The sequence below is a fragment of the Parus major genome, chromosome 1 (genome assembly GCF_001522545.3).
Source record: "Parus major isolate Abel chromosome 1, Parus_major1.1, whole genome shotgun sequence".
Taxonomy (NCBI): domain Eukaryota; kingdom Metazoa; phylum Chordata; class Aves; order Passeriformes; family Paridae; genus Parus; species Parus major.
This window is the reverse complement of record NC_031768.1, coordinates 74,466,044-74,487,038: the sequence shown is the minus strand read 5'-3', so window position 1 is coordinate 74,487,038 and position 20,995 is coordinate 74,466,044. Positions and strand designations below refer to the sequence as shown.

General features: G+C 34.0%; 1 protein-coding gene across 5 annotated transcripts in view; it reads left to right on the top strand.

Moving 5' to 3' along the window:
• DYNC2H1 (dynein cytoplasmic 2 heavy chain 1) overlaps positions 1–20,995 on the top strand; it is a 140,628-nt gene that overhangs the window by 5,273 nt on the left and 114,360 nt on the right. For all 5 annotated transcript variants that reach the window (XM_015629214.3, XM_015629205.3, XM_015629223.3 and 2 more), the window contains exons 6-31: positions 241–473; positions 709–843; positions 937–1,050; positions 1,232–1,343; positions 1,497–1,621; positions 2,664–2,839; positions 4,233–4,428; positions 5,009–5,104; positions 5,595–5,747; positions 5,858–5,956; positions 8,080–8,219; positions 8,312–8,540; positions 8,998–9,125; positions 10,373–10,488; positions 11,733–11,860; positions 14,520–14,669; positions 15,475–15,680; positions 16,451–16,606; positions 16,698–16,812; positions 17,357–17,527; positions 17,707–18,089; positions 18,830–18,962; positions 19,053–19,170; positions 19,318–19,430; positions 19,519–19,638; positions 20,112–20,262. In XM_015629214.3, coding sequence (XP_015484700.1) covers positions 241–473; positions 709–843; positions 937–1,050; positions 1,232–1,343; positions 1,497–1,621; positions 2,664–2,839; positions 4,233–4,428; positions 5,009–5,104; positions 5,595–5,747; positions 5,858–5,956; positions 8,080–8,219; positions 8,312–8,540; positions 8,998–9,125; positions 10,373–10,488; positions 11,733–11,860; positions 14,520–14,669; positions 15,475–15,680; positions 16,451–16,606; positions 16,698–16,812; positions 17,357–17,527; positions 17,707–18,089; positions 18,830–18,962; positions 19,053–19,170; positions 19,318–19,430; positions 19,519–19,638; positions 20,112–20,262 — 3,996 coding nt within the window. The remainder of the gene's footprint in view (positions 1–240; positions 474–708; positions 844–936; positions 1,051–1,231; positions 1,344–1,496; positions 1,622–2,663; positions 2,840–4,232; positions 4,429–5,008; positions 5,105–5,594; positions 5,748–5,857; positions 5,957–8,079; positions 8,220–8,311; positions 8,541–8,997; positions 9,126–10,372; positions 10,489–11,732; positions 11,861–14,519; positions 14,670–15,474; positions 15,681–16,450; positions 16,607–16,697; positions 16,813–17,356; positions 17,528–17,706; positions 18,090–18,829; positions 18,963–19,052; positions 19,171–19,317; positions 19,431–19,518; positions 19,639–20,111; positions 20,263–20,995) is intronic.

Here is a 20,995-nt window from a genome sequence, read left to right as displayed (position 1 = left end):
TCACATGTTGGACCAACTTCTGTTTACCTTAGAGATATTAGAGAGATTTATTGAATCTGAAACAAAATAATCAGTTATTCCTGCATTTGTGTGTTTTGAAATCAAGACAGTACACTGTTCTGTTTTTTTGTTTTTGTTTCTGGTTTTTTTTTTTGATGGGATTGGAATGTGCTGTAGCTTTAAAATAATTATTTTAAACAAACATAATATCTTGGTTTTTTTTATACTTTTGTCTTCTAGGTGGCTCACTAGGTAGATTTGTTCAGAGAAAATTAGCAGCTTTGAATTTGTGGGAAGATACTTTTCACAGTGTTAAAGAAAATATACAGGCTGGCATCTCAGTTTGTGAACAGTGGGTGTCAGCTTGTGAATACCTAACTGGACAACTATGGCAACATTACTCCCTACATCCATGGAAAAATGAGAAATACTTCCCTGAATTGATAGCCAAACTTGGCCAACGTCTTGATGAGGTAGAGATTTGAATGATACATATTAGTTTCATTAGACACAGAATTAAACAGCGTTGTTTAAAATTAAAAAAGGGAACTAAAGTACTTTAATAGTCTTTTAAGAGTCAGAGAGTATTCCATAATCTGTGTGAGCCTTTCAAAAGTTTATTGTAAAAAGGTGAGAGATGTGTACTTGTAAACATAAATTTTATGTAAAAATACATTTGTTATATCAAATACTTTTTTTCCCTCATAGGTGCTAACTATTAGAACACTGCATGAAAAACTCATGTTCCTTTTGCCAGCTGGAGAACAAAATTCTTTACATCTTTCCCATGTGTTTGAACCCTTTGCTGGCCTAAATCCTGTACACTATAATCCTTACACAGAGGTATAATGCTTTTTTAAAATTTATTTGCATTTTTTCTGTGTTTTTCTGCAACATATATAGTCCTAAACTAACACATGAACTCATTATCTCTAGCCATTATGGAAAGCAGCAGTCTCTCAGTATGAAAGAATTATTGCACCAGTGGAACAAAAAATAGCAAGCAAATTGAAGAAATTGATTTCAGAAATTCAGGACAGTCCACAGCAGGTATGGGTAATTCTGTAATCTGAAAACTTTCCTGGAGATCAAGTGATTTAGTTCCTAAGCAGTCAATTTAGGGGGTGGGAGTAAGTACTTAGAGCCAAAGACAGCATTACTGGGTGGTGTCAGCCTGTATTTAATTTTTTTCATGAGAAAGTGATAACTTTTTAAAATATTTATATTCCAGCTTCTTCAAATATTTCAGAAGCATAAGGAACTGATAAAACACCCAAATATAAGCAAAGAATTGCTTTTTGAAAGGGAAACATTGCTGGCAGCACTTCAAGATTATGTCAAAGGTACTGAATTGCATTGGTATTTTTTCTGAATGCTGGAATCTTTATTGACTTCTAGAATTATGTCAGTTTTCCTAATATGTTTATAAAACTGCAGTAATGATCTAAGGTTTTTCTATTAGATTTCTGGTCTAATGAGTCTTTTGCATGTTTTAGACTATGAGACAGACTTTGAAACACGGTGCCATGGTGTTCCTGGTGATGTTTCTGGACCGCTGTCAGGCAAGAACCTTTCTGAAGTTGTCAATAATATTGTATGGGTACAGCAACTGGAGCTGAAGGTAACAGATTCTGTTACTGTTTACACAGGATTTATCATAGAATGTAAAACATGGTATTTGACATTTCTGTGGGGAATTCCACCCAGAAAAATTGTGGGCTTCCCAAGAGTGATATTATCAAGGTTCTTTATCAATGGTGCTGGTTGCTAAGTTGAATTTTATTAGCAGATGCCTTTTTAAAAACAAACAAACAAAAAAGACCAAAATTCTTACAGTTGGTGTTTCTGTTTTTTACCCTCCAGTTTGCATTTTAAAATTGTGTTTATGATTCACAGATACCCAGATTCTGAAATCCTAATTCTCACTTGTCATTACTAACCATTGTAGTGTCTTCTTGAAATCCAAGAATAGCTTGTGCCTGCCAGAGAATTTTCAGTAGTAAATGTACAACAATTTTGTTTTCATTTATCTTATTTTTTTAAGTTTGTATTTATAGTTTAGTTGGAAATTTTGAACATTTTTTGGTCAACACTGACCAGTGAAAACCAAGATGTTTTTTGTGAACATAAGTGCCCTCTACAATAACTATAGATATGAATGAGAATATAAGTTACTTATCCTGGAATAACTATTAGCCTGGTTCAGCTGATGTATATCAGTTTTACATCTGCTTTAGGCTGTGCTAAATTTTTCAGTTGCCCTCAAATATCCACTGATTGTATTGACTAGGGTTTTAATTTGTCCACATGTAGATGTGAAATTCTGTTTCAAATAGGGTTGAGTATTGTCATGGACCTTAGAGATACAACAGGAGACTTATGGGAGATCTGTACCTTTACAGAGAGTTAATTAAAGACCAAGTGGAATATCCTGGGATATCTTAATAGGGGTAGATGCCACTGTCTGCGTTGTGAGCTTATTCAAACCCAATTTACTGTAAAGAGAATTCAAACATTTTGGACACAGAATTCACTTTTTTTTCCCTAACCAGCTTTTGAATCCCACTTGGATGTTTTGTAATTCTGATTTTTATTGTGGTGATTTTTCTTTTCTGATTGAATACTAGGAAGTTAAGCTTCTTTTCTTTTTTATTGTGTTTAAGGTGGATGATTCTATCAAGCTGGCAGAGGCTCTTCTGTCTGACTTACCCAGATTTCAAACTTTTCATCAAAGTTCAAGTTGTTTTCTGGAACAGTTAAAAGTGTACGAGCAAGAACAATTTGATGATTGGTCTAGGAATATCCAGTCAGAATTATCAAATCCCAAGTCAGGACTTTGGTAAATACACTCTTGTTTAAATAATGTTCATTAAATAATGAAATCTGTGGTGTGGTGTAATTCATTAGAATCTGACAAAGGAGGTAAAAAAAAATTACAGGACTGAGAATGAATGGAGAGACAAAATAGAACAATTTATCATACTTTCATCATCCTGCCAGTCTTGCTTGGTAAGGTGAAGTATACAGGACAATATTAATAATTATTAATTAATAGGTAATAGTGCATGTTAATAACTAATCTTGAAGTTTCTGTTAGCACCTGGAATGAAAGACATATTTGGTTTGCATATTGTTTTTACTTGTTACCCACTGTAATCCTTACAGTGCTAATGTATAGAAGCTAGATGACAGTATAGCAGTGATATACAGATGACACATGTAGAGTTACAAATTAATTGTTATTCACAAGAAATTCTGCAGTCTACATAAGGGAGATGAAAGAAGGGTAAGTATATCAATTTAAACTTAATGAATTTTTTTTTTTTTTCCCAAAATAATAATACTTCAGTAGGGATACTAAAATACATTTAACAATTTTTGTTTTTGTTGAATGGCCGCATAGCTTCTGTCTTCAACTCTGAGTGTTGGAAAATTCCTCTGAAAATAACTTGTCTGCAGTTACAGAGGATACAGGAGTTGATACTTAAGTGAAAATTTTAATTTAAATGAAAATACTCAAACATATAAGAGCCATCTAATTTTTTAGTACCATACCATTTTGTTATTGTGTGATTTTAAAAGATGTGAAGTGGTTAATTAAAATAACAAGAAAAGAAGTAGCTCCTAACAAAGGGAAATGTTATGGATATAGGAACTAGAAAAGAGATGAGGAAAAAAAAAGAAAAAAATGAGTAAGGCTAAAGTGTTTATGAAAGGATGATGATAGAAGCATTGCTAAAGTAGAAAAAACAATGGAGTAAAGTCTGAAGATAGGCTGATGTTCTTATTAGCATCTGGCTGAATATACCAAAATGCTCCATTGATGCAAGGTCTGGTTCTTAGATTGGTTCCCTCATTATTTTCTCCCCCTTTTGCAGTGCTGGAGACTGGGGCGGGTAAGGTGCCTGCTTGAGAGACTGATGGATAAATACAGTGTAATTTAGATACTGTCTAGCTGTGAGTTACATGTCAGCTGATGTCACAAACCAGAAAAACTTTGTAAGCAGAAATAATAGGCATTGTTAATTCTGTCTTGTATTCATTCATTGGCTTTGAATTAAAGGAAAGGTTACTGGAATAATTTCTGAGTAAATGAAAATGTTAGTAAGCATAGAAAAACAAAATAGAATGACATCAAGCTGTTTAGAATAGTTTGTTACGTTATGGTAAAAAGCACCTAAGAAGGGATAAATGTCAAATTATATTCAGTAATATGATTGATTTTGGTTCAGTATCCAAGCTAATAGCCCTGTGATGGAGTTGGATCCTGTTTCTGGAACATTAAACATACTTTACTCAGATCGTTTGGTGACTCTGCTAAGAGAAGTACGTCAGCTGTCAGCACTTGGGTTTGCTATACCAGCTAAAATACAGCATATTGCAAACACTGCACAAAAGTTCTGCAAGCAGGCAGTCATCCTCAAGCAGGTATAAGATTATTCCATAATCACTTCCTGTTCTGTCTTCTCAGGTTGAACTTTTCTACAGTCCTGTCTTTTCTGTCTGTGTGGTTTTCTCATTGTGCTTGTCTGTATGAAAGTGACTTCTTTCTTGAACAAATTAGTCCATATAAGAAAACAAAAGTAAAGAGATGCTTTACAATTTCAGAATGTGTTTTCTTTTGAAATATAGTATTAAAGCCATATGAAGTTACTGTATGAACATACAAAAATAAGTAATTAGTTGATTACCTGGTTTTAGTCTCATTTTTTTATTATTATGACTAAAGGGAATTGTCATAAAATGTAGCAATTTGTCCTCGCCATTGCTAGTTTTTAACTGAAAATATATAAGCAAGTATTTTAATGGCAGTATGTGTGGGGTTTTTGGGGGTGGTGGTATATTTTTCTGATTGCACTCAATGCCACATATGTATCTGTTTGGCTTATATTTCAATTCAGTTGCACATGAGGTGTCATTGATATCTGAGATACCCCTACAGCTAGGGCAAAGATGACATAAGACTTTTTACATTTTCTTTGAAATTTAAGCTCTCCTTTTTTTACAGGTGGCACATTTCTATAATTCTATTGATCAACAAATGATTGGGAGTCAAAAGCCAATGATGTTACAGTCTGCTCTAGCATTTGAACAGATAATTAAGGTGAAGGAATTCCCCTCTCTTTGTCTTTTTAATTTCAGTGGTATCTGTGCCTATTCTGTGCTGCTTTTTCTACATTCATTGCATTGCAATTGAAAAAAAAAATTCTTGATAAACAGGTGAGGTCGATTAGAAATTATTAATGTCACATTTTTGGTTTTGATCTGTGCAGAACAAAGACCAAGAGAGGTGTTTAAGGTGCCCTCTCATCTTCAGATGTCTACTTATGTTAGTGGAGCAGCAGTCTCAGCATCAGTTGATCGATTTCAAACTCTGTTAGGAGTTTGTCATTAATCCTTCTCCAGTGCACTGATGTAGCTATAATGCTGTGCCCCTACATGTCTGTGATTATTTTGTCTCTAGTGCAGCTAGGGAAAGGGCAATCTTCCATTTTCTTTGCTAGGAATAAAACCATCTTATATTATCACTTCAGTATGCTAGCTGGTAGACTGTTTTTGTCATTAAACGTTGAAAAGTTCATGTATTTTTACAGCATCCAAAATCTGGTCCTGGAGGAAAAGCTCAAATAACATGGGATAATCCCAGAGAACTGGAGGCTTATATCCAAAAACTCCGAGCTGCTGCTGAACGGCTTTCCACTGAAAATAGAAAACTAAGGAAGTGGCACACAAACTTCATTCAAAAGGTATGTTTTCCAGAAGAAGTTGAAGTCATGCCTGTTATAGCATACCTTAACATTTTTTTCATGTACATGATGATGAGTATGTTTATTATTCCTTAAAATTCTTTTAACAGGTCATATCCCTTATGAATATTGATCTACTTCGGCAGCAGCAGCGTTGGAAAGAGGGACTTCAGGAACTCAGAACTGGTTTTGCCAGCCTCGAGTCACAGGCATGGTTTGATTTTCCTACTGCAAACTGTCAACATTTGACTTTTCAACAGTAATCAAGATTTAAGACCCAAACTTAGCATGACTGAATTAATTTTGATTAAGGAGTTACTAGTGGTCTTAGGAAAACATCTGTGTTCAAGTTAATGCCAGATGTGAAGTAAAATCACAGATAAGGAGGATGGAGATAATTTTTTTATGTCATACTAGCAATGGGAGAAGAACTTTTGGTCAATGACAGGTGTTAGATGAGGAAATGGGAAGACCTTGGGTAATGTAGATTAGTTATGTCTGAGCCATTACTGCAAGGTAAAATGAAGAAATTGGTACAGGTAATGAGTGATCCACACACAGAATAAAACAAGTGCATAAAATTTGGAATTAAATGCATTTCTGCCTGAAATAATGAGAAAAACATACTTTTGTTTGTTCACTTATCAACTGACAACTTTTAGAATAGAATCATAGAATCATTAAAGTTGGAAAAGACCCTTAATATCACTAAGATGATAATGAATTTGATTAAAAATATCATATTGTCAAAGTAAGCTATTTAAAGTTATTCAAGTCAGTTTAGTTTTTACTATAGCCTTCAGCAATCAAAGGACTATAGTCTAAGATATGTTGTTCTTATTCCTTATAATGCAAATGCAGATTATTTTTGTTGATGTTTACCAGTCAAATAAATACAGTGTCTTTACAGTATTTTGCTTCTAATTTTGTCTTCATTCTCTCAAAATTAATCTCTCTTGATTTGTTTCAAGTTTAATTTGCAGATTTTTATCTTTAACTCAGTATATTTTATGAAAAGAATCTGGATTTCCTTTAGGATCTGTTTGAAAGTTATTTTGGTATTACACAATGCTTTTAGATGGAAGATTCATTAAACTGTATTCAGTCACTCTTTAAAATGTTTGAGTAGAAGTGATAAAACTTAACCAAATGTTTATTTTTTTCACATTCCAAAAATTATAAGATGGTATAATCTTACTGCTGTCATCATCAATATGTTACATATTTCTTTCAAACTGCTATCATAATTGTCTTAAGGCTTAATTAAAACAATTTCAGGTTTTCTTAATCTCTAGAATCTTTCTGTTGGAAGAGCTCCTATGGGCAGCTTTGAATTTTAGGGCAGGCCTTAAATGTGCAGTTTCCTGCAGCAACCCTGGACTGCCTCCAAAGCCCTGTCTGAAAATCTCCCAGTTAAAAAAGAGGACCTTTTAAGCTGGAAGGATTGTCTAATTTATTTTCTAGCTTCTGTTGTCCTTCTTCAAATCCCTCCATGACTTGCAAATGACCGTTTAGCTCAGTTGGTCAGGGTGCTAATAATCCCTGGGTAATGGGTTTGATCCCTGTGTGGACCATGCATTCAAGAGTTGGACTTGATGATCCTTGTGGGTCCCTTCCAGGTCATAATATTCTGTGATTTACAGGATATGACTGTAGGATAAGCCTTTACATGTTCTTACAGTGCAGTGTAACAGATTTAGATGAAAAACTGAATTCTTTGAGGTAAAATTTTACATTAATCTATTAGTTAACATTGTTCTGTGGAAACACCACACAATAATTTTTATAAATACTATTTAAAAGGTAGCTTACATATTACAAGAAAATAGAAGGTGTGATACAGGTTTAAATCTCTTATTCAACCAGCTCTTTACGTTATTTCCTGCAGAATCCTGTTAATTTTAGAGTAACCTTGAAGAATGTTCTGGTAAACCAATGGGTGTTGAACCTCAGTGAAGTTCTTATGTTGATCTGTCACAGAGACTGTTTGATTTGTATTTTTTTTTTTAAATTTCTGTATTAATTTGAAATAAATGCAGTAAGTGTAATAACTGGTCACAAAATCAAAAACTTATATCTTGAATTAGAAGGGGCCCACAAGGACCATCAAGTCCAGCTCCCTGCTCCTCACAGGACTAAAACTAAACAATGTGACTTAAATATGTTGTCCAGATGGTCCTTAAACTCTGACCAGTTTGGTGCTGGTCTGTTCCAGCTGTGTGATAACTGAATTTTACTAAGATCCCAGCCTTCAGATTTTATACCATGTGCAGTTTCATCTTATAATTATGTTCTGAAGAGTAACATAAAAATAAATATGATTAAATTTTAGGGTTTCAAATCAAGTGATATGAAAGCTTGGAGACAACACTGGAATCATCAACTTTACAAAGCTCTGGAGCATCAGTATCAAATGGGCTTAGAAGCACTCAATGAGAATTTACCAGAGATAATTATTGATCTAACATTCAAGTAAGATTTTTTTTTTTTTGCCTTAAAAGAAAGCATTCAGGTGCAAATTACATTAAAATATTAATTTTTCTATTGTTTGTTTTGCTCTTCAGGCAAGGTCGCTTGCAGTTCAGACCTCCTTTTGAAGAAGTACGAGCAAGATATTATAGAGAAATGAAGAGATTCATCTCTATTCCAAATCACTTTAGGGGAGTAAGTGAGGCAGAAGATGAGTCTATATTTACTGTTATGACCGAAAGAAATGCAAATGGATTTCTGACCGCTTTCAGTAAAGCAGAGGATTTGTTCAGAAGGCTGACAGATGTTTCTAATCAATTCAAGGTATTTTCAATAGTGGACTGGCTTGTGATTTTTTCCCTTAGATTTGTATCATTCTGTGCTCTGGAAATTCTAGAAGTAGCTGAGCAATGGCATTTGTGCATTGTTGTCCTTTTCTTCAAGGCATATTAGCAAGAGCTTGGCAAGTCCATCCATGTTAAGCCAACCACTCAAGCACATGCCTGACTTGAAGTATATGTATAGTTCCCTTTGAAAGCTCTGTATAATAGCTGACTTTTCAGTCTCTCTGTTTTGAGTATCCTTAAATGTGTGGACATGTCAAATAATTTTTTGCCTCCTGATTTTTGCACTAAGACAATCTACAGATAATTGAAGAAGCGCAAAGGTTAAAGAGAATGTAACTTGAAAATATTGTTGAAGTATTTTAATGTTATTGAGAAACAGTTTTTTAATCTGTAAAATATTTCTTTTACATGAAATAAAAAATAATGTTGGAAAGGAATGGGTCGTAATTGGCCAAGTAGATATGGAACCTTTGGTGAAGACACATCTTTCTAGCAAACAGGACTGGGAAAAAAACTTCAAAGCATTAAAAGTGAGAGGGAAAGAAGCAGAACGTCTTCCAAGGTAGACTGTAACTTTATTCTTTTGTTTGAAAAATGTATTCTATCAGATATTTTAAAGGTAATAGTAAAATAGAGATGAAGATACAGATAGAATTTCAAGTGTTTTTAAAATGTTAATGAAGTTTTTAAATGCTTAGATTTTAATTTTTCATTTTTATTTTTAGATATTCTCTTTTATCTGTGCCACCTTCTCTGACAACTTTTAATTACTTCCTCTTAATATAATGGGAGACTTCTTCAGAATTCAGGGATAACTCTGAAATATTACAAAACACAGTATTTTAACAAGTCTTTTAGCTAAGTCCTATACATGTGAAATATATATGGCAGTTATGAGCAGACATAGCAAACTTCATAGTTTGTCATGAAGTAATTCCTGTATTGAAACATTTGATTACCTCATACAACTTATAGTTTAAAATATGCTAGAGTAGGCTTTCATTCTTAAATATATTCACATGAACTTACTGTACTGTATGGTTAGAGTTCTAAAGTAAAATTGGTAGGAATCATGTTTAGAACAAGGAAGAACGTGCACCATTTCATGCTGGAGAATGGACTGGTAGAACTTGCTGGCTAGTGACACTTTGAGTAGTAAAGATTTCCATGAGTTCATGGACAGACTGAGGTGTGTAGAAGAGAAGCTGGCTGATGTGCCTTATAGCCAGAAGGAACATGTTGCTAGGAAACCCTTGAGTTGAAAATATTAGTGTTGAGGGAGGAGTGTCAGGAAGATATCAAGTAGATTAGACCTTTCCTTAGTGTTCTTTTGGTATCTACTTATGGTCGCTGATATATTAGATATGGGGCCTTGAAATTACTCTCTGTGGCTTTTCTTCTCTTCTTTTTACTATTGAAGGCTGAGTTAGTAAATTCTCATGGAAATCAGAGGTTTAAAGACATGAATATGCAAATAACAAAATAATTCTTTTGAGTATGGTAATAGCCTTTCAAAATTTTATGGCACTGATTATATAAAATTAAGCCGTTTTCTAACTATTTGAAGAAGCAGAGCATTGGACCTCAGTTCCCATAAAACTGGAAGTATATGTGCATAATTGTTACAAATATTACAGTACTATGAGCAAATTTCCCAGTAAGCCATGACTTCACTTCCTTTTGTAGAATTATAAAGAAAATTTTTTATTAAACTACAAAGTTAGGGTAAACTATAGATAGGCATAGATCTAGAGATACTAACATATGATACTGAATATTTCCTGTCTTCTAATCTCTTTTTTTTTGAAGCACGATCAGAATAGATTGTTTAACTGTTAATTGCAACCCTGTGAAAACTGTAATTGATGATTTCATCCAGAAGTTGTACGACGTTCTAGTTGTTTCTCTGAGAAAATCTATTCAAGGTAAATAACTTTAATGAACAGTATTTTATTTTTATTTGTTTCTGTTGTACTTGGGCACATTTGTGTTAATGTAAATATTCTTTTAAAGAAATATTTTACTTTTAGGCACAGTGAATTGCAGAAATCACAATGCAGAGAAAGTAATCTGTTACAGCTGTCTATTCCTCAATAATACTTTTTCATTACAGACCTAACCTAGGACCCTTTGATGTCCATTGTGTATCTTCTGTATTCCCTTGTTTGGAAGAACACACTTGAATGTTGTTTTGCTTATTTCTTTTATCTGAAGGAAAATTTTGTTGCTTCAGAGAGGAAAATTTATTTATTTGAGGGAGAAAAATTTCCTAGGTGTTTGAGAAGGTACCATAAATGTAATAAAAATGCTACTAGATTTTTCTTCTACAAATTGAAATACTTCATGAAGAGTTTAAAATAATCTAGACTTACTCCATAGAGTTGCTTGTTGCTTAGATTGTCAGAACTGTTAAAACTGTGTGGAAGAATACAAAACATTTCCCTATTTTGGTTGGTTGACCTATATCTGGAACAGCAGGACAAAATGCAATAAAGCGTAGATGATGAGAAATAACAGTGTTTTGTGCTTTAATGGTAGTCACAGGAAGCATAGAATGGGGATTGTGCAAGAAAGTGAATTATTTCCATAGCCTGAAAGGTGAATCTTCCGTGGAAGATTTCCTGGAGCTGTACAGCTTCTTTCTCAGTATCAAAAGTGATTTACCTTGGTAGGCAAATACAATCTTATAGCTTACTCAGGCATTTTTTTGTGAGTCTTTTCAATATGTAAAGCAAGGTGGTGTTAGTTAGTTAGTCTCTTTAAAAATACCAAACCAAAACAAACAAGAAGAAAACCCCAAAAAACCCAAAAGCAATTTTAACATCTATTTTTATCTGTTCACCTAAAAAAAAACCAACAAAAAACCTATACAGCCTTTGAAAGTATATAAACAAATGCCTCACATATTTATGTTTAATGTTCAGAAAGGACTCTGATACTTAAGGTCTAAATCATGTGTTGAATGCAGTGGATCACATTTGAAGAGCTATGTGTAAACACAAATGCGCAATTTTTGTTCAAGTAGCGTACAAGATTGGAGTCTGCAATTTTTAAGCAAATACTTTGCATACTTATGACTAATGCTGTATCCTTGTGCATTTGTCTGACTTGGATGTTTAAAACTACAACTATTCTCTCCATTATAACTTTGTTTTCCATCTTTACGTAGCTCACCTATGTGATGTTTCTACATTTCTTACTGATGCCATGGAAGCACTAGTGATTAGGCCCCAGACTGTAGAGGAAATAGCAGAAGACAATTTAAAATATTTAAGCCTACATGAACGAAAAGAAGGGGTAAGATACTATTTTATCCTATCCAGAACAACAGCTATTAAGCTGTAATTGCTTTCTAGAATGGAAACTTACATTTAATAATAACTAATGAAGATTATGCAGAGGTCACATAGGGTCAAGACAGTAGTCCATGTAGCACAGTAATTTGTGTCCAGCAGTGGAGTGATTTACCTAGGGGAAAATATAAAATCAGGGTAGCATATTTGCTGCTCTTTATTTCTGAGCTTCAACCTGAACCTTGTTGAGTTTTATGTGGTTCCTGAGCATATAGTAACACTCAGTGGATTTATTTTCCACAGACTTACCTCATCCTCTCCTGAGAGAAAATACACATTTGACATCCAAAATATGCTCTGTTAAAGTGTAGATTGGTTACCCATTACATGAAGGACCCCTCTTTTAATTTTTTTTTTCCCAAATGGCACCTTTTAACTTCATACCATTTATGTCTTACACTGGAAGAGATATGGGCCAAACAGTTCTTATTCTTCCTTTTCATGGCATGTAACTGTATTCTACTTTGTTGTGTCTGGTCTCAGTGATCTCTGTTGTAGACTGAAGAGTGTTAATCTAATCTTTTCTTATGCATAAACCCACACACAGCTAAGATCATCCTTGTTGCCTTTTGATTAGTCTGTTCTTTCTATTTATATTTCATTTTTCTGTGTGACCAACGGAGTTTTCTCAGTTTTAAAATCCTGAATAAACCATGATAAATAAACATGATGAAATACTAATATTACCTCTTATTATCATTTTGATCTCTGTGACTCATAACATTTGTTTTGCTTCCTACTCCTTAGATTAAGCCCACATATTGGTAAAACTAGCTGTCATAACCCCAAGATATCAGTTTCAAGTGCAGTTTTTATCTTAGGACTCAAATTGTACATGTGAAATTTATTTTTGTCATGTTTATGTCACTTCATAGTTAATCTTCTTGAATTTTCCTTGTCACCAGTATCATCAGTCATTATTTCTTTTACATTCATTCTGCAGTTCTTCACAGGTAAAGTATTTTAATGCCTGAATAACAGTATCATCAGTGAAGTTTATCATCTCAGAGTTTGGTCTCCTTTTCCAATTCTCTTATAAGCACTTTGAGTAGTCCAGAACAGGTATTTAGAGAGCTCCATGGTCAATACTTTTTGATTGCAGAGGCTAGCCATTTCCTCCTAATGCTGTTTTCTGTCTTTTTCCCAGTTAATTATCTGTGCAGGGACCTTTGTTCTTATGTCAAGGCTACCAGTTTTCCTTAAATGTCTTGGATGATGGTTTGTATTAAAAGCTTTTTTGAAACTGAACTGGAATGTATGATTTAACTTTTCTTCATCTGTATCCTTACTGATGCCTTTAAAGAGCTCTGGTTCTACAAGATTGTGGAATTCTACACATAATTCCCTAATAAGAGTTGGGCTCTTCCCAGCTGGACAGTATTTATCCTTTGAAGGATTCAGTTCTGAATGAGTGCATCTGAGTTGAGGTGTTAATGTGAAGGTGTCTGCTGTGCATGTGCTGTTAGCATACTCAGCAGAAGTCTGGTCCAGTTGCCTAAAAGAGCAGTTCTAGAGTTACCAAGATATATTTCCAGCATCCCCACAAGGCTGGCAAACAGAACAGATAAGTTCTGGGAGTCCTTTACCTTTCTCTAGTTGAAGCTGGAGGCCCTGCAAATACAATAGGACATCTGGGATGGCCCAGAAAGTGTATTTGTGAGGAGCTGAATCAAGTCCCAGTAGTGTAGTCAGCTGCAGCCTGGAGAAATCCTTGTCACCCTGGGGTAGGCACCATGTGGCTCATCCTCCTGAGCTGATTTCTTAGCTCCATTGAGAGCTGAATGCAATTTTTGATGCATAGGTGTCTGCTGTTTGAGGGATGCCCTGCATGCCAGAGGCTCAAGGTAGATAAGACAGGATGTAGAGGAAACCCCAGCATTTTGTGGCTTTGGCTGTAAGGCAGATGGGATAGAGTGGAGGATCTCAAATAGTGCTGGAAGCCTCTGTCGATCAAATACTGAGATGTTGATTTTAAAGGTGTTTTAGATGTCTGCTTAACACAGGCATGATGCCATATGGTGTGAAATGCTCCTTGGGTCAGCTGTTCCAGCTGTGTCCCCTCCCAACCCCTTGTGTACCCTCAGCCTCCTCACTGGTGGGGTGGGGTCAGGAGCAGAAACGACCTTGGGTCTGTGTAAGCTCTGCCCAGCAGTGACTGAAACATCCCTGTGTTATCAACATCATTTTCATGTCAAGTCCAAAACACAATTCCATACCAGCTACTAAGAAAAAATTTATCTAGATCCCAGCCAATGCCAGCAAACATACACACAGATTTACCAAATTCTGTTGCTCTGCTCCTGTTCTTCTGTTCAATTTGAGTTGATCTTTGTAATATGTAAGGTGGCACTTACCTCTTTCATAGTTAACGTTCTTGTCTGTATATCTCATGTTAGGCTTAAGGTTTAGAATTTCTCTAAATACCTCAGACACTATTTTTTAAAATATTTCAGTATTATTCTATAAGCAGTATTAAAAAAGCAGCTGTATGTAAGCTTATTATCTGTGCATATAGAATTGACGATTCATATGTATTTACTTCAGATAAACAGGATTTTCTGAATTTTTACATGAACTCTTATTTTTCATCTTTCTGGTTTTAGATTTTTCTCCTGTTTCAAGAGGCTGAAGATAAAAACAAACTTCTGCGAACTGTGGCTGGTGCAGGTTTGGACAGTATCAGTAACCTAAGAGCTACATGGGATAAATTTGAATTAATGATGGAAAGCCATCAGCTTATGATTGCTGAACAGGTAGCAATAAAAGCTTAAAATTTTACCTAAAAATGTTGAAATTATTTTGAGTGTGTCTGGAACAATACTTTTTTCTTAGATTAAATACATAAATATTGTCAGTTCAATAATAACATGGGCATTATTGAGTTGAGGGAGAGCCATCTGAGGAAGGATATTTAGACTCTCCATCAGTAACTGTTAACTCTAAAGCAGTAACTAAGGGAAACTTATGTTGAACTGATGCTAAAATAAATGTTGTAATGTTGTAGTTCTGTCTCAAAACAATTTCCTGGTGACAGAAATGGCTTAATTTATTTAATGGCTTAATAAACGCAATGGTTAACAAAGGAAAAGAGAAATAACAGTTTAAAGATAGCATTTTTATTTCTTTGTCATGTTTTTAGTATTGAAGCTTTTTGGTTTTTTTTTCACTTAACTTTGCTAACCTATGCACTGTCCTGTAATTCCAGTTCTTAGGCAAACTGCGTAACTCATTTGAAGTTCTACTGAAGATATCAATTTGCTATACAAATATAGCAATTTTTCTGTGTGCTATAAGAGGCAAACCTAAGTAAGTAGCATAGGCTGAATAAATAGGTCTCAAGTACTACCATAAAAAAAAAAACAGTAGTGCCCCCTTTAAAAGAAAGATAGAATAAAGAGAATAAAGTTGAACTATTTTTTCGGATATTATGCAAGACATTTTTTGAATTTGATTTTTGATCAAGTTGTTATTACCAAGTTTTGAAGTTGATGCTTTGATTTTGACCATAGTTGTAGATACAAACGACTAAGGAATGTAATTTTGCCTATTGCTTTGCAGATGGAAGTGATGAAAGGAAATGTGCTTTCACGTATCAATATATATCTTCAAGACCTGGAAAAATTTAAAGCTCGCTGGGATCAGCTAAAGCCAAGTGATGATGTCATTGAAACGGGTGATCAGGATGTACTCGAGAAAAGTGCTCAGATGATAAAGGAAAAAAAAAAAGAATTTGATGAACTTAAAACTGTGAAAGAAAAACTCATGTATGTGTTTATTTCCCTGTATATCTTATTCATTAATGTATTAATCTTTTGCAGCAATAGTATCTCAGAAAATGTTCACTAGTTTTTATCACAATAGATATTGTAAGTAATTTAATTTGTATTACATGTTTTTCATCAGCTTTTCAGGGTCCATTTGCTGATTTTACCTAACATTAATTTCTTAAGCTACGTTTTCCTAGATGTTTTTTGGATAAATAAATTGAGAAGTCTCTTAAGGTCTTACAAAAGGAAGTTTGTGCACTAAAGGCTTAAGTCTGGCTTTTGAAATTCTCACTAAGAGAAGGTTTGGGATATTGGTCCAAAAAGAGCCTCAATCCTGTTGTAACTTAAGTGGACAGGAGCTCACCTCTCCCAGTAAGTGTCCGTGCTCATTATTGCACATCTTGAGGATGAAGAAAAAAAATAGCATATTCTTTTTACCACTAGGAAGAAGCAATCAATTCAAAATTGTTTTCTTTCCAGCTTTGATTTTTGAGGACACAAATTAATTCATCTTTCTCATAAATAAAAAATAAATGAAAGCTTGTGGAAAATAATTGTGAATATGGGAGAAGGCTGTTGTGTAAAAGAGTTAACACTCATATTTATTATTTCTATTCAAGAAGGAGATTATAAGGAAATTGCAGTTTGCAGCAATACTCTTCAATAAAACCAGTGACTTTTCTTGAGAAAGTATGATGATTTCTGTATCATACCTTTTCTTAATCCATAAAAGTACAGTGGAATAATGCAATGACCTTTTTATGCAGTGAAGAATGCCATCATTTTAAATTGGAAGAGCCTGACTTATCATTGTCAGAAGCTGTAAGTCAAGATATTCAGAGTTGTGCAGAAGTCTGGGCACTGTATGAAGAGTTTTATCAAGGTTTTCAGGAAAAAGCCAAAGAGGACTGGATTACTTTTAGGTAACATTTAGTTACTTGATTTTTAATGGGCATACAAGTGTGGTTGTAGCGCTGTATTGTTATGACCTTTTTATGTTTAATTTTCATGCAGAAGTAAGATATACCTGTTTGAAGAATTTTTGTTTAACTGGCATGACAGACTGAGGAAGATGGAAGAACATACTGTAATGACAGTAAAGTTGCAAAAAGAAGTGGACAAATATAAAGTAAGATGCTAATTACCCTGGAAATGTTCAAGGCCAGGTTGGGTGGTGCTTTGAGCATCCTGGTCTAGTGGAAGGTGTCCCTGCCCACAGCAGTGGGGTTGGAACCAGGTGATCTCTAAGGTCATTTTCAACCCAAATAATTCTGTGATTCTATGGATTTCAAAAAGGCCCATGAAACAAAAAATGTTTTGGTATTACTGGGTAATGTACTCCATTCTGTACCTCATTGTTGATTTCTTACAATAAAATCAGTTAATGTTTAACAAAATATCTTCTGATAGTGTTTTGAACATTTCACTTAATTTTGGGTAACTTTATTTCCCTACAGTAAACAGGATGGTCATTACAGCTTACATAGACACAGATTTACAATGAGTTGTCTTCAGAATCATACTCCCAAACTTTAAATTCGGGAACTGGAAAAATTGTACCTCAGTTTAAGAATTTAAATTTTTGTTTTGTTTGAAAAGCACATCACTCCATAATCAAAGACATGCAGTTTTCATAATGACTAGATGAACTTACATGTGCATTTTCTCTATAGATGATAATTCCACTCCTAAAATATGTAAGAGGAGAACATCTTTCTCCAGACCATTGGTTGGATCTCTTTCGTCTTCTGGGTCTTCCCCGAGGCACTACACTTGACGGTTTGTTATTTGGAGATCTATTAAAAGTGACAGATGCCATTATAGAAAAAGCAATAGAACTTAAGGTATGAATAATTTTAAGTACAGGATCTCTAGATTTTTTTATGGTTTATTTTATGTGGCATATATTCCGTATGCATATATCTTTTATACTATAGAAGTAGAATTTGCATTGTGTTTTTGAATGGATAGTTTATTGCAAGCTCTGTAGTTTCATATGAGATCTATTCTTGCTTTTAAATAGGATTTGAATTGTCGAGCTCAAGGTGAAATCACAATCAGAGAAGCATTACGTGAGCTTGAACTCTGGGGAGCTGGAGCTGTCTTTATGTTAACAGATTATGAAGATAGCCAAGGCAAGACTATCAGGCTTATCAAAGACTGGAAGGACACAGTCAATCAAGTTGGAGATCATCGCTGTCTTCTACAGTCTCTTAAGGACTCTCCATATTACAAAGGTTTTGAAGATAAAGTGTCCATCTGGGAAAAAAAGCTAGCTGACTTGGATGAGTACCTGCAGAATTTAAACCAAATTCAGAGGAAGTGGGTCTATTTGGAGCCAATATTTGGTCGTGGAGCTCTACCCAAAGAACAAGCTCGTTTTAACAGAGTTGATGAAAACTTTAGGTTAGTGTTATGGAATGCAACTTACCTTTGTAGTATCTTTAACATGCCATCTAGAATATTCTTCATGGTGAAAATATATGGAACAATTGGCATATGTATGGAGAAGGTCAGTGACAGGAATTCAGATATATATATATATATGTGTGATGGCAACATACATCTGAATAAAGGTGGTAATGTTTTCATTTAATGGGGCACGTGTGAAGAAAGGAATTGTGAAGCATCCAAGACTGTGATCAAGGCAGACAAACACAAGATTAGTCTCAGCAGCAGAAGTAGAGGTGATGTAATTATTTCTTCATGAGTCATGTTGAAGACTATCACTTTGTTCACTAAGAAAGTGCACACAGAGTTTTGGGAGAAACAGGTAGTTTATTTGTTCCAAACAAGTCAAAAGATAAAAAGGGAGTAGGTTTTAGAAATATGGAAAGATAGGTACCATTATCTGTCTTGGCTTGAGTTGAAATGACTTAAACAGAAATAAAAGTCAAGAATTGAATTTTCTTGTTCTGGTTAGTGAAATTTCAACAAGAAACCATTGTTCTTAAATTACATTGGAGAGATGTTGAAGGAAATTCTGAAATGTTTCGTCATTAGTACTGAAACCTAAAAGTTATATATCAGCCGTTTTTATTGTTTGCCTGTGTGTTAATTTTTATTTACTTAACTTTATATATGTCATATTTAAATTAAAATTATAATGGATTTATGATTTATTTTTTTTTTTTTTGTCTATCAAGATCCATTATGTCAGATATTAAGAGTGACAATAGGATAACATCGCTGAATGCCCGTGCAGGAATAAAAAATGCCTTAAGTACCATACTTGACCAGCTTCAGAGATGTCAGAAATCTCTGAATGAGTTTTTGGAGGTACAGTATACATTCATACAGTTTTTTATAGAGAAAGTCAGTAAGCTTGGATTTAAATCAACAAAATTGATTTATTCTCCTTTTATATAGGAAAAGCGCTCAGCATTTCCAAGATTCTATTTTGTTGGAGACGATGACTTATTAGAAATTTTAGGACAATCCACGAATCCTCTGGTTATCCAGTCTCACCTTAAGAAACTTTTTGCTGGTAATGCATTAATCTTTGTGAAATTTACTTATTTAGAGATGAGCTTCTTCAAAGCCAAATAATATGTTGCAGTTCCTCTTTTTCCATGACTAAACAGTAACTAATGTTTGAGAATATATAACTTTACTGATGTTTTCTGATTAATAGGCATTAATAGTGTGAGCTTTGATGAAGAATTTAAATACATAATTGCCATGAAGTCTGTAGAAGGAGAAACTGTGCCACTTAGAAATAAAGTTCTTCTGTCAAATGATGTGGAGGTAAGAAAATCACATCCTAGTCTAGTTCAAACATCTTTGAGAAATTAATTTATAATGTAATTTATAATTTTTTTCATCTCTTTGTCAGGTGTGGCTTAACAGTTTGGCTTCAGAGATGAAGGAGACCCTGAAAAAAATGTTAATTGACTGTGTTGATGCTGGAAAAAAATCACAAGGTTCAATTGATCCATCGCTCTTTCCTTCCCAGGTAGTAGTTGATCCAGTAATGCCACTGTGTTGTCTTAGAATTACCAAATAAATTACTTTTTTTTTTAGTTCTATAAAGAACTGTACATTTAGATTTGGAAGAAAATAATTCAAACCAAATCCATTTTACTCATTTATCATATAGAGAAATTCTTAAAAATATGTTCTCTTATTAAATTCCTTTGTAAATATTTGAAATATTCAAGTCTTTTACATGGCAGTCTGACACACCACTTAATGCAAAAGGCTTTCTGTATGAGATTACATTGCAAGTTTTGGCAAATTTTGCCAGGTTTTAAGATGGCTTTATTTGTTCTTAGGATCGTAGCAAATGTAGTGCTTTGTTTAAAAGCTATACAATAAAATATTTAAGATATCAGAAGTAATAAGCAATTGCAAATTATTTGAAAAAATGGTAAGTTTTTGTATGTGTTCAGTATTTATAAAACATATTTTGAACTTTCTCTTCCAAAGATTCTTTGCTTGGCAGAACAAATTCTGTTCACTGAAGATGTCGAAAGTGCTATCAAAAACCATAATCTGCAACAATTAGAATTAGAACTCACGGCTAAATTGGACCATTATACTAGCATTGGTAGTGGCATAGAAGATACTGGGAGTACAGGTATTAAAATTATAATTAATACATAATTCTTTATTATGACTGCAGTTGTATAGTATTTTACATTCTATTTGTTTAAACAGGAAATTACATAAATCTTTCTCTATCTGAGTTCATAAAGCTGTTACATAAAGTTGCTCACCTATTACAGCCAAAATTAGGGCCTTTAATATTTCAAAGTAAACAAAAGGGTTTCTGTTTAGATTAGAAATTATCTTGGAGAATTTATGTATTTGGAGACCTGTTTGCTTAATTTTATAAAAAGTTTCTATCTTTTAGCTTTATCTACTCTTTCACAGGAGCTGGCCAAACAGCAGTTGAGGTACATTATGTCAAGCCAGTATGTTCTGTACTGTTGTGCAGGTGATTCTTTTGTTCTATATTAGACGTACACATCTGCCTCTGATCTAATAATTCTTGAGTACCTTTGAGGAAAAATAAGCCATTTATTCTCTAGACATGATTTTTCTGAATCTTATATAGTCAGAATGGGTTGGAATTGTTATGCCTCTGAGTGCTTTTTCCTCTTTTTTGACGAGAGGTAGGGCTTTTGAGTGACTTCCTCAGATGAAAAATTCTACACTGTAGGTTAGGTGAGATGGCTTTTTTCTTAAGTATAAAAGGACTCGATATGTAGCTAATAATCTTCCACATTTGAATAGCTGCTTACTGCATTAAATTCTAGTTTACCATTTGTGAACTGTAAACATCTTATACATTAATTAGAAGTGGGATT